The sequence below is a fragment of the Schistocerca cancellata genome, chromosome 4, assembly GCF_023864275.1.
Source record: "Schistocerca cancellata isolate TAMUIC-IGC-003103 chromosome 4, iqSchCanc2.1, whole genome shotgun sequence".
In the NCBI taxonomy this organism is placed as follows: Eukaryota; Metazoa; Arthropoda; class Insecta; order Orthoptera; family Acrididae; genus Schistocerca; species Schistocerca cancellata.
Genome location: NC_064629.1, coordinates 812,840,960 through 812,857,561, shown reverse-complemented (window position 1 = coordinate 812,857,561; position 16,602 = coordinate 812,840,960). Strand labels below are relative to the sequence as shown.

General features: G+C 41.5%; 1 protein-coding gene across 2 annotated transcripts in view; it reads right to left on the bottom strand.

Moving 5' to 3' along the window:
- LOC126184797 (exportin-4-like) overlaps positions 1 to 16,602 on the bottom strand; it is a 234,772-nt gene that overhangs the window by 53,982 nt on the left and 164,188 nt on the right. For both annotated transcript variants that reach the window (XM_049927380.1, XM_049927381.1), the window contains one exon: positions 12,068 to 12,237. In XM_049927380.1, coding sequence (XP_049783337.1) covers positions 12,068 to 12,237 — 170 coding nt within the window. The remainder of the gene's footprint in view (positions 1 to 12,067; positions 12,238 to 16,602) is intronic.

The following is a 16,602-nucleotide window of genomic DNA, read 5'->3' as shown; positions in this document are numbered from 1 at the left end:
CTATCAAACAGCCATGACAACAGTCTACTGCTCTGATTAAAATTTAACAATTTTGTGAAACATAGGAGGAAATAGCATTAAATTCTATCATTTTACAAACTTTTGTTGTATTTGAACTGGTTTGCAATAAACATTCTTATATACCTATGGATATCATATACAAACATTTATGACACTTTTTAAGTAAAGCTAACATTTAAAAAACAAAATGTGTCCTTCAGAAAACATTCGCAGATTTAGGACCCATACCAATATTTTATTTGGTTATGATAGAATGTAATGATTTACTAAGTGGATTGAAAATGAGAAATTTTATCACTTGTGGTATTAGAATAGGGTAAAAATGTTACCAGCTTTAGAACACGATCACGACATTCAATTGAAAGAAGGTGGAAAATTAGTCCAGAATGAAATATCTAACAAAGGAAATAAATTATATTAAACTGACTGTAATTGTCATCACGAGAATAAATTACAGCAGCAAGACCTGTCGAGGAGATAGTAGTACCAACAGATGTCAGTTCGAGAATGGGACTGAATCGTAATTGCAATCTTTTATTTATGTATTAATTCGTGTTTCTACATATGACTTGAACACTAAAAGATACTGCAGTCTGTTTGTTACAATTGCTCAAGCTCGACACTATGGAGTGATTAGAAGGGGAACAGTGACATCAGCTTGGCTGGGAGCTAGGATGATTGCAGGGATGTACTTCACCTTTTTATGAACATCTACCACATTGAAACTTGTTTCTCCAAATATATTTGTAGTCGGAATTAAACTGACTTTAAAATTGGACAAATGTTCAACAGTAATATTCATTTCTGCAAATGGTAGAAGTCTAGATAGGGACCAGTGGTGTATTTACATTTTCCTTGCTGCAATGTTGTCGACAGTCTCCGTGATGTAAAAATGAAAGGGTTCTTTTTTCTACACAGCCAATGAGAGAAAGTGGCAGGAAGGAAATGTGTTTGGAAGCAAAAGACATTGTGACAGTGTCACATCAGTTTAGAAGCAAAATCCAGTATGTATTCAGAAAAAAAAGAAAGAAAAAACTGTGTTCTCAGGTCCAACCGTAATGACAACCTCAGAAACAATGACAGATTCAGGAGAAACAGCCAAATATTTGAGACAACAAAGACAAATTTACAGCTGTTCTGTTAGGATGATTGCTATTGCTATTATTATTATTATTATTATTATTATTATAATTATTATTATTATTAATAGAAATAGTGATACCACAAACTGCAGGATTAGTAAGTGAAAATGGTAGAAAAGAAAACTGTCCAAAAACTAATGCAAACCGTTTCTTTTCGTTTCTAATGCAAACCGTTTCTTTTCGTTTATTTTATTTCACCTCATATTATCAAAATGTAGACAATCAATAAATGATTTAAGTTTAGAATAGATATAATGTTAACCTTTTAGCAGATACTTTATGTTAATAAAACAGTTTGTAATTCTGATTAGTCAGGATATGTTAACAATAAATTTTTCTCAAGGAGCCTATTAAAAAAAGGGTGGATCGTCTTATATTCAAGGTGAGCTTATATTCAGGTAAGTACGCTAGGTATGTGGTGAAGATTTTGAGGTAGGTCAGAGAATGTAACTCTATTAGCCGCAGACCCATCTTGGAGGAGAAGAGAAGTAAAAAGGTAAAGAAAACTAAGCCACTTAGTGTCTGGTCTGGTAGTGACTCGGGACAGAAGACACCATGGCTCCACGATCCCTCCAGCTCACAAGTCAGATGAACCTGCAGCATGATTTGATTGGCACGGAGACTTTGCTTACAACGATTCGGACTATTCTGGAGTGAACCAGTCAATTGTCATCACATTATCAGAAAGGTGAAGGACAAAAAAGGCTTTTTTAAATTAAATTAAACAACAAAAATTTCTCACGTTTGGGGCTTACAGGCATGTTGTATAATTTACTGCTACCTATACACAGTTCCGTAACTTTTCTGCCTAACTAAATCTTTATTTATGGTGCAAATGATGTGAGGCATGTAAAAATTAAAATGAAATGACATACACTGATTGCTTTCATTCCATAATGTCATATGGTGTCATATTTCAGAGTAACTCATCAAAGTTACAGTTTTCAGAGTCCAAAAGAGTCTTATACAAGTTACTTATTGCACAAAATCATAAACATTTCTGTAGGAGCCTGTTCAAAGAAGTCGGTACACTCACTACTGCTTATCTGTATATTTACTTCTTAATGCAATTTGTTGCAAATGTCTTTCAAACCACCAACTCGGGAGATGGAATCAATAAAAGGAAAAACAACAATCTACATAAACACTTAAAATCACTTACTTTGATCCAGAAGGGTCTCTATTTATTCAGGAACAAAGATTTTCTCAGGAACACACATTTTCAACAGATCCATAAAAAGTTTGGCCATGAATAAAATATCATCTAATAGGAGTAAAAATGATTTATTAGTATCTACCTCCTCCTAATCTACTAATGAATTTCTTAGCAGAACCAACTGATGTACACTGAGGTGACAAAAGTCATGGGGTAGTGATATGTACAAATACAGATGGCGGTAGTATTGCGTACACAAGGTATAAAAGGGCAGTGCATTGGCGGAGCTGCCCTTTGTACTCAGGCCAAACGATGGGAATTAACAGGCTTTGAACGATGAATGGTAGCTGCAGCTAGACGCATGGGATATCCATGTTTGGAAATAATTAGGGAATTCAAATTCTGAGATCCAAAATGTTAAGTGTGTGCCAAGAATACCTAATTTCAGGAATTACCTCTCACCACAGACTTAATGACCAAGAGCAGCAGCGTTTGCATGGAGTTGTCAGTGCTAATGTCTGCATGAAATAACTGCAGAAATCAATGTGAGATGTATGACGAACATGTTGGTTAGGGTGACCCACGCGAGTGCCTTTGCTAACAGCACAACATCGCCTGCAGCACCTCTTCCGCGCTTATGACCAAACCAGTTGAATCCAAGACAACTGAAAAACTATGGCCTGGTCACATGAGCCAGATTTCAGTTGATAAGAGCTGATGGTAGGGTTTGAATGTGGCACAGATGCCACAAAGCCATGGACCGAAGTGGTCTATAAGGCACTGCGCAAGCTGGTAGTGTGTTTACACACAATGGATTTGGTCCTCTAGTCCAACTGAATGACGGGACACGGTTATGATCGGCTACTTGGAGACCATTTGTAGCCATTCATGGACTTCATGTTCCCAAACAATGATGGAAATTTTATGGAAGACAAGGTGTCATGTCACCAGGCCATAATTATTCACAACTGGTTTGAAGAACATTCTGGACAATTTGAGTAAATGATCTGGCCAGTCAGATTGGCAGACATTAGTCCCATCGAAAATTTATGGGACGTAATCGAGAAGCCAGTTTGTGCACAAAATCCTGCACTCGCAGTTATGGATGGCTATAGAGACAACATAGCTCAATATTTCTGCAGGGTACTTCCAATGACTTCTTGAGTCTATGCAATGTCGAGTTATTGCACTAGGCCAGGAAAAAGGAGGTCCAACTCAATATTAGAAGGTATCCCACGACTCTTTCCACCTCAGTGTATATATTACTAACAATGTCACATAACGCAAGTAATATTTACTACATTGTTATTGCACCTCACGAACACAGTTACATGTTGAGGTTCAATCCAAGAGTAGTCCAGGTCACCACAAGGCAGTGAGTGTAACATGCAGATCACACAGAGCACCAACAAGAACTGCTGTTTTCGGCAGAGCGCCCGCTTATATTAGGCATGTCAGCCACAGGATCCCACCAGGTGACACGACAATTGCCTTGAGGGCGTGGCTTCTTTCTGGCATTTGTCCTGCGGCAGCCACCCACAGACTGCAGCACCACTGGTGGTGCACGTGGCAAGCATGGATAGGTTTCTGAGAGTTGTGATAACTCCATCTCACTGTCCCAGTCACTTACACCAACCCATCAACCCCCCCCACCAAAGACAGCATATAGGGGCGGAAGCAGCCCTTATGGTGACAAATGCAACGACGAGGTGGTGGGCCAGGAGTGTTCAGCATGGAGGCTGGGAGTGGTCCCGGCAACGCTAAGTCCACGACAGGTCGTATTTCGATCTCTACAGTCACAGGACTGTCAGGAGCAAGCACAGTTGTGCCCAGAGCAGCAACCTCCAATGGACCTGGAAAGCAACATAAGGGGGCGGTGGGGTCCACTCCATGATCTCCGGGGCACTGAGGACCAGGCTGGCATGTAGCAGAACTGGTGGCCAGAGAGGGTGAGGCAGTAAGGCATCCAGTGCTGGGGCATCAACTGCAGCAATCTGAGGTGTAGCCAGTTCTGGTGGCACCACCAAAGATGGCACTTAGCAGAGACCTCGTTAATCCCGTGACCGTGAGAGCCATGGACTGTAGCAGGAACCCAAAGCAGACAACAACCAAATGACAGTACCCACACTGGGACGCTGAGCTGGAAACGGCTACAAGCCCAACACAGGGAGGGTTGAGATCCTGGAGGAGACAGCGGCATAAGGAGAGTCCACAGAAAGCTTAGCAGAGACCTCGTTAATGCAGTGACCGTGAGAGCCATGGACTGTAGCAGGAACCCAAAGGAGACAACAACCAAATGACAGTACCCACACTGGAACGCTGAGCTGGAAACGGCTACAAGCCCAACACAGGGAGGGTTGAGATCCTGGAGGTGACAGCGGCATAAGGAGAGTCCACAGAAAGCCACCACAGTGACTTGGCAGGGCTCTTCCCAGCAATGGGAGTGGCTTGATAGGTGGCCAAAAACAGTGCAAGAACCTCATCTGTGGAAGCAGTGTGCCATGGTTGACATCTTCGCCTTGAAATTACGCACCATCCATTTTTGCCTCCACATTGTATAGTGGGTGTAATGGGGCAGTGAGCAGGTATGTGATCCCACTGAGCTCACAAAAATGGGCAAACTGTGCAGATGTAAACTGAGGGCTGTAGTCTGAGACGATGGCCACTGGGAGACTGTCAATAACACCTATGTGAGACGAGACCCAGATGACATTTGCCAACATGGTAGAGTTGAGTGGGTGTATATGAGGAAACTTGGAGAATGAGTCGACCACAATGAGTCGCATCTCCTGCAAGAAAGGGCTGGCAAAGTCAACGTGAAGATGCTCCCAGACGCTGCTGGTGCACACATGTGGTACAGGACTGAACCGTCAACATGATATCTCTACTGATGGACAGCCAATAGGCACACTGACGGGCCAGCCGCTTCGTATGTGAAATACTCCAGTGACAGGCACATAGCAGATCAAGGATCTTGGGGCACAGAGTTGGCAGAATAATGACCCAAGGCCAATGCTGTTCCATCTGGAGGAACAGAACCCTGTCACGGAGGGAGCACCGAGACCGGAAGGTGAAGTATGTCTTCAGGGGACCATGGGTGTTCATAGGCAATCTCTGGGGCCAACCATGTCAAATCCACTGGACAGTGGAACAGCGTGTGGGGTCCACCCGTATCCAAGCTGTGTCCACTGATGCATCAAGGGGGAAATTCTGAAGGGCCAATGACAAATACGATGACTTCCTGAGCATCAAACTCAGGATCTGGGTCAGACAGCAGATAAGACCGAACGTTAGCGTTTGCGTGGCAACCTGATGGTCTGCAGAGGATGACGTACGTATATGCAGATGGAAACAACGCCCAACGCTGAAGCTTTTGTGCCATTTGTTCGGCAGTTTGCACCAAGGCCCAAACACTGTGAGTAACAGTTTGTGGTCCGTGATCAACTGAAACTTCACACTATAGAAATAGGTATGGAACTCCTTCACTGCACAGACCGTGGCTAACGCCTCTTTCTCTACCTGCAAGTAGTTGCGCTGAGCCTGGGTGAGAGTTTAGGGAATTAAAGCAATTGGGTGTTCGAAGCCATCGGGGCCCTCATGGAAGAGCACCGCACAAACTGCATGCTGTAAGGCATCAGTGGTGAGGAGAAGGAACTTTCCCAATGAGTATGGAACAAGACACAGTGCCGACTAAAGAGCCTGCTTCAGCATAAGAAATGCCACACACAGGTGACCACACAAAGCGAGCCCCCTTCTTACGCAGGACATTGAATGGAGGCAGTGAGCTTGGCAGACTGGGGGATAAAATGATCATAGCAGCTAATCTACCCCAGAAATGATTGTAGTTCTTTCAGAGTTTGGGGGCGGGGCATGTTCTCAATGGCCCACACATGGTCTCTGGTCATACGAATACCTTATTTACAGAGAAGGAAACCAGGGTACTCCACCACGAGCCAGAAAAACTTACACTTACTGAGGTTACATTTCAGGTCCTCGGCTGATAAGCAAGAAAACAAGAGTGCAAATTCTGGAGGTGCTCGACCATAGATGTACCTGTCACAATGATGCCATGTAAATAATTGCCCCCGAGGAATAGCATGAATCAGTTGTTGCAAGAAGATCTGAAAAACAGCTGGGGCACTAGTGATTCCAGCTATACAGGTATAAGCCAAAGAGTATATTAAGCATCAGCAGGTCACAGGAATCTGGATGTAATGACAGCTGTGAATATGCATCAAACAGATCAATCTTCGTGTAATAGTATCTGTTCTTTAGCCTGGTGAACATGTCCTCTGGTCTTGAAATTGGAAAAGAATCTATGATCCACTGGTCATTCAAAGCTTTAAAATCACAACACACCCTGAGAGAGCCATCTGGTTTTTTTACAATGACGAGGGGAGAAGCCTACTGACTGGAAGAAACTGGGTTGACTGCACTGAGGGTGACCAAACTGTCCAGTTCTGCCTTCACCACATCCCAGGGGGCACAAGAAACTGGGTGCACCTGAGAGAGGCACAGGGCTGAACCTGGGTGCAAGTGAAGATGTACCCAGACAGATGCCACCCGACCCAAACCTGGTGTGAACAATTCCGAAAAGGAGGTCATCAAATCTTCAATGCCTTGGAATGGAATATCCAGGGATACCAAACACACAATCTAAGAAATGGAAAACCCAAAATGTGAGAAGGCATCTAACCCAAAAATGTTTTCTGTTGTGCAGGAAGAAATCACCAAAAATGAAAGCACGCAGAACACATTTCTATATGAGACCCCCATCAGAAAAACACCCTGCATTAGAATTTCATGATCGCCACAGGCCATGGCCTTCCTCTGAAATGGGGACAGAGGAGGTGAGCCCAGCATCACATAGGTAGAACGATTGATCAGAAAAGCAGATGCACCAGTACCCATCTGGAACTGTACTGCCTGACCCATCACGTGCAGCATGAGTAGGAGCTTGATGCGTTTCCCTGATGCCAGGTCAAGCATAATGTCAAGCATAATGTCAATAGTGGGAACAGCTTCAGCTAGAACACATGACACTGTCCACCGAAACAGATAGCTGACTGATGCAGGAAGTCCAAGTGCAAATGCTGATAGAAACACTGAGGGTATCAAGGAAGATGACGGTGCCCCATGTGCTTGCCAGAGTTGTTGTACAACTCAAAATGATTGCAGGGAACAAGCTGCTTATTCGGAATGTCGGGGTGCAGCCTGATTTTCCTGGTGCATGCTCTCTGTCACAGCCCTCTACAGTCCGAGTCCTACATGAGTTCAGAAGCTGCAGCGATTTTAAGAATTTCATCCAAGGAAGGAACTGCACAGTCCACAGCTTGTGTGTTCACTTTCCTATCTGGTCAAAATTGAAGAAGAGAGTTCTCAATCACAGAATCAGCATACAATCTTCGACTAGTATCTGCCTAGCTGGTCAAAGCACAATGACAACTAAGGCCGTGAAGCTCAGTGACTCAATCATTGTATGATTTTGATGGTGACAGCCACTGTCGGTAGAATTCCACCCTAGCACACAACACCACAGACTGGCTTCCACAGTAGTTTGATAAAAAAGTGCAAATATCAAGAAATGACAAAGTATCAGGATTCACGGTAGGAGATAACTTGTGGAGCAAAGCTAACACATCTTGAGAGGACCACGTATAAATAAGGATCACTTCCAACTGGTGTTGGTTACCTGATATGCCGCAAAATGATGGTTGAGGCACTGTAAATGTGGGTCCCAATGGTCATCACTGTCCACAAAGGAAGAAAATGGAGGAACAGCTGGGGGTGAAGCACCTCCGACAGAGAACGCCGACAACTGTTGTTGTAATAAAACAAACAGGTAACATTGCTGTTCCACTAACTGCCTATCCAACTGACGCTATTGCTGTTGTTGTGTCAGCCACTGCTCCAGCAATCTGGTTCTATGACATCAGAGTAATCGAAGCACAGCGGGTCTGAAAATACTCATTGCCACTGTTGAGATTTACACTTACTAACACTCTTTATTCCGTATGCACTGGATACTGAAATGGTGAGCAAGAAGTACACAATCACACAGTCCAAGAGTAGTCTGGGTCCAAGGCAGTAGTTGTCAGCACAAGGTGGCCACCATAATATGTGGATCATAAGGAGCACCAATGAGAACTACCATTCCCGGCAGAGCAGCCATTTATATCAGGCAGAGCAGCCATGGGATCCTGCCAGATGATGCGGCTATCACCTCAAGGGTGTGACTTCTTTCCTAAACCAGTCTTGTGGCGGCACCTCGTAGTTCGCGGCACCTCGTAGCTCGCAGCAGTGCAGGCGGCAAGTATGGATCGATTTTGGACAGTTGTGATAACTTCATCTCACTGTCCACATAAGTTACATCATAATGTGAGCATTGTAAATAACTATTGTAAACTGTATTCTTTTGATGATGTTTGGCTATAACAGCTTAGCAATTTTCTTATGTACAATGCTATGCAGAGATTTTTATGTTTGTGAAGTTTTGAATTAATTTGTAACTAGAAATATGTTTAAAAATTTTATCTTATTCCATACCCATCACAACATTTCATTTCACTTAGGGTCTCTTAAAGGAACATTAATATTTCAAGTCTTTTGCAATTATATATTTTTGTTTTTCTGTTATGTTCCACATCCTGAGAGAGCTCTTCACTGTTGGTCTACAGAATGAACACTTTATATTATCCTATAATAATTACAATAATAAAAATACTCTGTATCATGTACTACCTCACTTTTAGTATCTTGTAACGGAAAATTGAAATTAAAATTTGAGAGAGAGAGAGAGAGAGAGAGAGAGAGAGAGAGAGAGAGGTAAGTTCAAGCCATGAAAGGTATGAAAACAAACAAAAACACACACACACACACACATTCTCCCTTTCTCTCTTTGCAAAAGACAAGAGTGTTATACCTGTTACCAACACAGCAACTAGGACTGCTGATATTTTTAAAAATATTGGAAATCTGATAAATTGATATTTTAAAAAATATCATCATCAGCTTTCAATGTATCGCAAAAAAGTATCGATATATCAACGGCAAAAATATCGACATACCAGCCGATAAAAATAATTACTTCACATTGTAAATACACAGCAAGTTTTACAGCTGTATATTTGAGTATTGATTTATTATGAGATATTCTGTACATCAACAAACTAGCAGCCTGCCTATCCCCCTTAGTGCAAGAATTGAAAGAAAAACAATGCACATTCATGCTTGGTGACAAACACTTTGCTAACAATGGTAACTGAATGTAAGTAGTGCAATAAAAGGTGTCCGATGGGTCTGTTGTTTGGTTTTGTCACATATCGGACTTGTCCAGAACACTTCATGTTGACTTCCCTGTTTTTTTTTTTCATTTCTGCCAACACCAGCGCCCTAGCAGTTGTAGTGCCAAAATTGTATGGGGAAGCTAAACATTGCAGTTTCTGTTGGTAGCAGCGAGCACCAATTACATCAACATTTTCCTTCGCACGTCTCTGTCCACCACAAAGACCAATCTTGTCATTTAGATTTTTGTTCGTCATTTTGAGCAACCGTTATTGAATAATGCTGATCAGAAAATTGTTTTTAATGCAACTGGTGCGCTATTTCTTCACATCAAGAATCTTGTTATTTCTCTCACCCCCTCCCAGTGCAATCGGACTTCCTCTTTCGTGCCACATACACTTGCTTCACACAGTCAAAGAGAAAGGTTGAACATGATGAAAACTCAAAAAGTAGCAAGACTTCTTCACACAGTGAAAGTAAAACTATGCTCAACTACAATTTCTAAAACAACTTCAAATATGTGCTGAAAATTGTGAAAATATATATCAATATTTTTCGGATAAAAATATTAATATATGGATATTTTATCAACAGCCTAACAGCAAACAACAACAGAAACCATCACTAAAATTTTTAAATAATGTTTAAGTTCATATTTGCAATTGGACACACCTTCAATTAAAGAAACTACAATATTCTTATATGTACAACAGAGTAACAGTTATGATTAACTTAACACACAAATATGGTGTCATTGAATAGAGCATATTGTTCCAAATTTTTTGTTTTCATATTGACGGGAAACTTTGAGCCAAATCTTTGGAAACAGCAAAGTTTATCAATGTTTGTTTTTTGTATAACTGCTACTTTCCAAAATACACCAATCAACAAATTAACGTATTTTGCATAGCACTGAGCATAGCCTCTAGCAATAGATATACACAAATCTCATAAACAAGTCTGTTAACTGACTTGTTCTTAATTATTCTGAAAGAACCTATGTCAGTTAGCTATGGAATTAACTGACTGACTAACTGACTGAGTATTTCAGTTCACATACTCTGCATTACAAGATTCCTCAATCTAGGAGATTAGAGAAAACTTTTTTCGCTTTTTTCTAAAACAGGTTTTTGAGCATCCCATGTCTTAAGTCCATCTGCTTAAGGAGAAAGTTGAGTCCAAAAAAACTAAATTAGATAAATTAAACATTGTCGTGTTTTCTCTCATTTGCTTCATCATAATACCTTCCATATTTATTTATCCATCCACGGATAACGTCACAACAATATGGGATTTGTCACTTCTAGGGGGATAGGACAGTGGTCAGCCATGGCCTGGAGGGAGGAAGGAAGGAACCATCCCAGCAATTTCCTGAAATGATTCAGGGAAACTATGGAAAAGCTAATGCAGGAAAGCTGGGCAGAGTAAACTCCATCCTCCCAAATACAAGGTCAGTATCCTTAACAACAGCACTTCCCCGGTCAGTTGGTGCCTATTGTACAACGTTCTTTGATTTACATACGATTTGCTCCAGATAACTTACAATGTTGTGAACATGCAACTATGCCCCAAGCATATCTTCATGTTCTCCCTTCAGTCTGCCTGAAAAGCTGATGTGAGGACATGAATTTCTGCATGAGGCACAGTTGCACGTTTTCAAGCCTGGAGTCAGTGTTGTGAATGGACTGGAGTTAGTGCAAGGGGCATAGTAGCATGTTCGTGATAAAGGAGTCATCAGCGGGTGTCCTTAGTGTGTGTGTGTGGTGATGGAGTTCAAAACTGTTTTATATTATAAGTTATAGGGAGAAAACTGTGCGTAAATCGAAGAACATTATACAATAGGGATTAAAAAAAACTGGGCAATGCAGTTCTTCAGACACTAACCTCATGATCGGGAGGATGAGGTTTGCTCTGTCTGTCCATTCTGATTTAAGTTTTCTGTGGTTTTCCTAAATCATTTCAGGCAAATCCTTCATCAAGATCACATGCATTATCCCCATAGAAGCATACTTACATGTTCTATGTGTATATATATTCTGAGTTATTTATATTCAAGGTGTTATGACGACAAATTCTATATCACTGAGAGATGATCACTGGATGAATAACTCTATCAATAACAGGAGGAAGCTATTATGATGAAGCAAACAAGAGAAAACACAGCAAAACACAATTTAATTTAGCTTGCGATCTCAACTTTCTCCTTATATCATAACTATTTTAGCTAACTTACACAATGATGTTATGATTAATTTTTGCTTCCTCTATTCTATAACGATATCAATATCATCATACTCATTCCTAACAAACCCCTTCATTGCCAACTTAAAAATGTTATTTGTTTCCTCTCTTCCAGCACTTTTCTCTGTGTCTTATAATTTCTGAAGAAATGCTACTCAAAGAAATTACATGCATACAGAGATAAAGAAACAAGTAAAAAAATAATTACAGAAAAAATACTCACTTTTCTTTGGTCTCAAGCAGACAAATTAGCATGTCTGATGTGGATTTGACAACATCAGCATCAAAATTGAAGCACTGAAGATTCCCTTCCACCTTGGTCAACAAGAAATTTGTGCACCATACACTTCCATCACCATCTCTTCCAAAAGCAGCAATGAGGCTCGGACTAATCTATAAGAGTAATAAAACATATTTGTTTAACCCATGCTGTAAACAGAATGGGATATGACTACGAGACCATCTCCAGGAAAGCTTTCCTTAAATTGGGAGCAATATGTTAGGGGATGGAGAAGTGACATGTTATGCATGAAAAATATTTATTTTTAAAATTCAGCTCAATTTGTTAGCGAGATCCTTGAGTTTATGTAGCCTGAAAAAGTCTTTCTAAACATGCTTTACATGCAAGCATTTGTCTCATTTCGGGTTTCCCATTATTCTTTTGGACTGGTTTTACAACTTTAAAAACATATAATCAATTTTAAAGCCAGATACTTCTATTTTTCATGAAACCAATTCACATTTCAACTGCTACATCACAATATGCTAGAAATGAAAAAAAATTAATTGTTCCATTGAATCATATGATTTCCTGGAAATGGTCACATATAAAGACAGATGATCTCTCTCTCTCTCTCTCTCTCTCTCTCTCTCTCTCTCTCTCTCTCTCTACCTCCTTGTACTTCCTACTATCACATCACAAAGAGCAGAAGGAGGATATCTGATGGTGGCCCTGTCACAACATAGCAGAGAAATCACACAGCAACCAATTCTGGGAGGGCTCCCAGCTACAGGGAGCCCAGACATCAGTAATCGACATCCTGGGTGTGTGCAGAAGCCCAAACCTTTGTTACCTGTAATGGGCTGTCTGCAAAACTAACATCATCTGTCTGGTGGTAAAGCAACATTCAGACATGGGCTCCATTCTACCTGAAGATCTCAAGCAGCTGCCTAAAAGAAACATTGTGGGATATACACAATGCGATCATGGGTAGCAGGCACAAGAACTGTATATTCATTTGGCTATACTGCTGGTGATACGAGATCACACATTATTGTGTATGTGACAAGCAGATCATGATGGCAGCATTTCATTATCTAATTTCAGTAATGATGTTCAAAACTAATACACTGCATACTATGGTACAGTGGTACAGAAAGTTCCGGCAGAATGTAAATGTTTTAGGAGTAAAGGCAACAACTCACGAAATACCAAATCTACATCTACATCTATACTCCGCGAGCCACCTTACGGTGTGTGGCGGAGGGTACTTATTGTACCACTATCTGATCCCCCCTTCCCTGTTCCATTCACGAATTGTGCGTGGGAAGAACGACTGCTTGTAAGTCTCCGTATTTGCTCTAATTTCTCGGATCTTTTCGTTGTGATCATTACGCGAGATATATGTGGGCGGTAGTAATATGTTGCCCATCTCTTCCCGGAATGTGCTCTCTCGTAATTTCGATAATAAACCTCTCCGTATTGCGTAACGCCTTTCTTGAAGTGTCCGCCACTGGAGCTTGTTCAGCATCTCCGTAACGCTCTCGCGCTGACTAAATGTCCCCATGACGAATCGCGCTGCTTTTCGCTGGATCATGTCTATCTCTTCTATTAATCCAACCTGGTAAGGGTCCCATACTGATGAGCAATACTCAAGAATCGGACGAACAAGCGTTTTGTAAGCTACTTCTTTCGTCGATGAGTACTGTAAGTCCACACATAAAAGAATCATAAGAGGGTGAATCCCCACTAACTTTCAAATTAATCCTTTTTCCAGTTAAAGCACATGAAAGGACACCCCCCCCCCCCCCCCCCCACACACACACACAACATTAAGCCAGCTTACACAATGCTGGGACTGCATTTTGGCGTAGGTTGAGAGGGTGACGGAAAGTGGTATTTTACCACTGATCCAATCTACACAACATCCTGGTCCACCCCTATGCCACTCCCACTACCAAATTCTTGCAACAAGGGTCATATTCCTGTGGAAGCTCAAAGTGCAAGACCTGCACAATTCACCCACCCAGCACAGTCTACTCTGGTCTCAACACGAGCTTATCCTGTCCTGTCCTGTTAAAGCACCCATCTCATACACTAGCTCCACTGCAATTTCTGCACAGCAAGCCCAGCATCCTGCTATCTACCAGAATTAATTGTCACGGCCAAACTGTGGCCAGGAACAGAGTTGACCACCCAGTGGCAGGACATGCTGTTGAGCACAAAGTGCTCAATTTTAATGACTGTTCACAATACATGCCATCTGGATCCTTCCCCGCAGCACCAGCTTTTGTGAACTACACTGATAGAAGTTATCCATGCAACACATTCCTCATTCCACATTCCTTCAGGCCTCAATCCCTGCTAACCACTGCATAAAGAGTGTGTGTGTGTGTGTGGGGGGGGGGGGGGGGGGGGATAGGTTGGGGGGGGGGGGTGCATGCATGTGAAACAAAGTGGGGAGGAGCATGGGCATGTGTGTATGTGTTTGTGCTCTAGCTTAGAAAAAAGATTCATCCGAAAGCCAGCATAGATTCATTCTTTTATGCGTGTGTCTGTTGATGACTCAATGCTTCCACTGTTCAATAACTTTACTTTTAAAATATTTACACACTACAGTATACTTCATATATGTAAACATTTACATGTCAGGCAAAGAAGGGAGAACAATAATGTTTGATTCCTGCAAATTGTATGGACACAGATACTCTATCTTATCTAACAGTATTTTGTGACCTTCCTGATAGAAATGGCAAAAACCTAAGCTCATGCAAAAACTTATAGGGGTCCAATTATAAAAGTAGCAGTTGCAATTTGACTATAGCACAATACTTTCAATAGAGATACAAGGTGCACACTTAGTACGCTTTGGAGGAGGGGCTTGGACACTTAATAAAAACAAAAAGTGGTGCTGGTCAGAGACAGGGAGGTAAGAACCATATTTTCATAGCTGGTGTACTCTGTGCTCTGCACTGTCGAGTTGCTTCATGATGGGTCGGATCTGCCCCATGCTGCTTGAACCACATTCCTGTGCATCTGTAAATCCAGTCTACCTCTGCTGCTTCGGGTATGTAAGGGGACCTTGCTCTTCCTGCAATCAGTAATCTTAACTCCCGAAGAAAACAATGGAGGTGACAGCTGACAAAATGTTATGAATTTGGTGGAGTAGCTCAGCAGAAAGTGATTCAAATGACAAAGCAGATAGCTCTGCTTGCTGTCTTGTGACAGGAGAGGGGAAGGAAACTAGTCTACAGAGTGGGATGTTCAATGGCAGTTTAGGGGGTACTGAAGACCATTAATCATTAATACAGCAGAGTCAGCAAAAGAGACATCATGCAAATGATAACCAATTCACTCCTGTCAAGAACAGTACAACCAGATTATCGGATCATGGGGCATCTGATCTGTCAAGCAAACAGAGTTAGCCGGAGATCTCTGGCCAGCTTTGTCCAACACCAAAATACCTTTTGGCAAACTAAATATAAATACTATCTTACGAACAGAAAAGTGGTATGAATTAGATCAAACCCTCAACAAACAAAAAATAGAAATACAGGCACTTCAAGAAACAAGACTGAGATGGATTTTGGGAAATACAGATTTTTCAAAAGTAAAACAGACAAACAAATGCAAAAAAAACCACACCACTTTTAGGAGTCGCTTTTGCAGTCATGAAACACATACTTACCTCCATGACAATCTAGAAACACACACACACACTAATCAATGTACACATGTCAATCAATGTTGAAAATAAAGCCAACTGCAAAAAGGTAGACAAATCATGGAAAACACTAGAAGAAATAGTATCAAATTCCACAAAATCGTGTCAAACTCCTACTAGGTGACTTCAATGCACAGCTAGGCAAAGAAAGAAAACACAGGAAAACAAATGGAGAATTCCCAGCACATAAACAGACCAACTGAAAAGGATGAAGATTAGATGAACTCTGTATGATAGTCAACCTTAAATCATGTCAACACACTTCAAAAAGAAATTGTCAAAACAAATGACATGACGATCACCAACCTTTCTCATCTGTTCATTCCGAAGTGACGCTGTAGCAGTCTTATTTACTGATTAGTCAAGGATCACCAACAGCAGTTAGCTGAGTGTGAGCAAGAGTGTAACAACAAGAGAAAAATGGATAGTGCGACAGCATGGCAGAATAACAAAGTTCTAAGATCAAACGAGCAATCCAAGAGTGAAAACCCAAACCTTAACAAAATCTTAGACCAAACTAATGCTGTCTAATGAGAATGGCATGAGAGCACTGCAAATGCAGAACTGAAGGCAGAGCCATGGCACAGCTAGCTTTATAGTGCACCCGTGAGCACAAACTGGCTGGCAAGGTGTGACTGGCCCTGAAGTGTTGTGAGGCCAGCATTGCAGAAGAGATACTAGTGCTTCAAATGTTGTCGTGCCATCCATCATTGAGCTTCATGCATGTCTCCTGGAGTGCATTTTGATATTATGTGGACAACACGATGGTCCTGCGAGCGGGGCCAAGATGTCAGGCATTACTAATCCTTTTCAC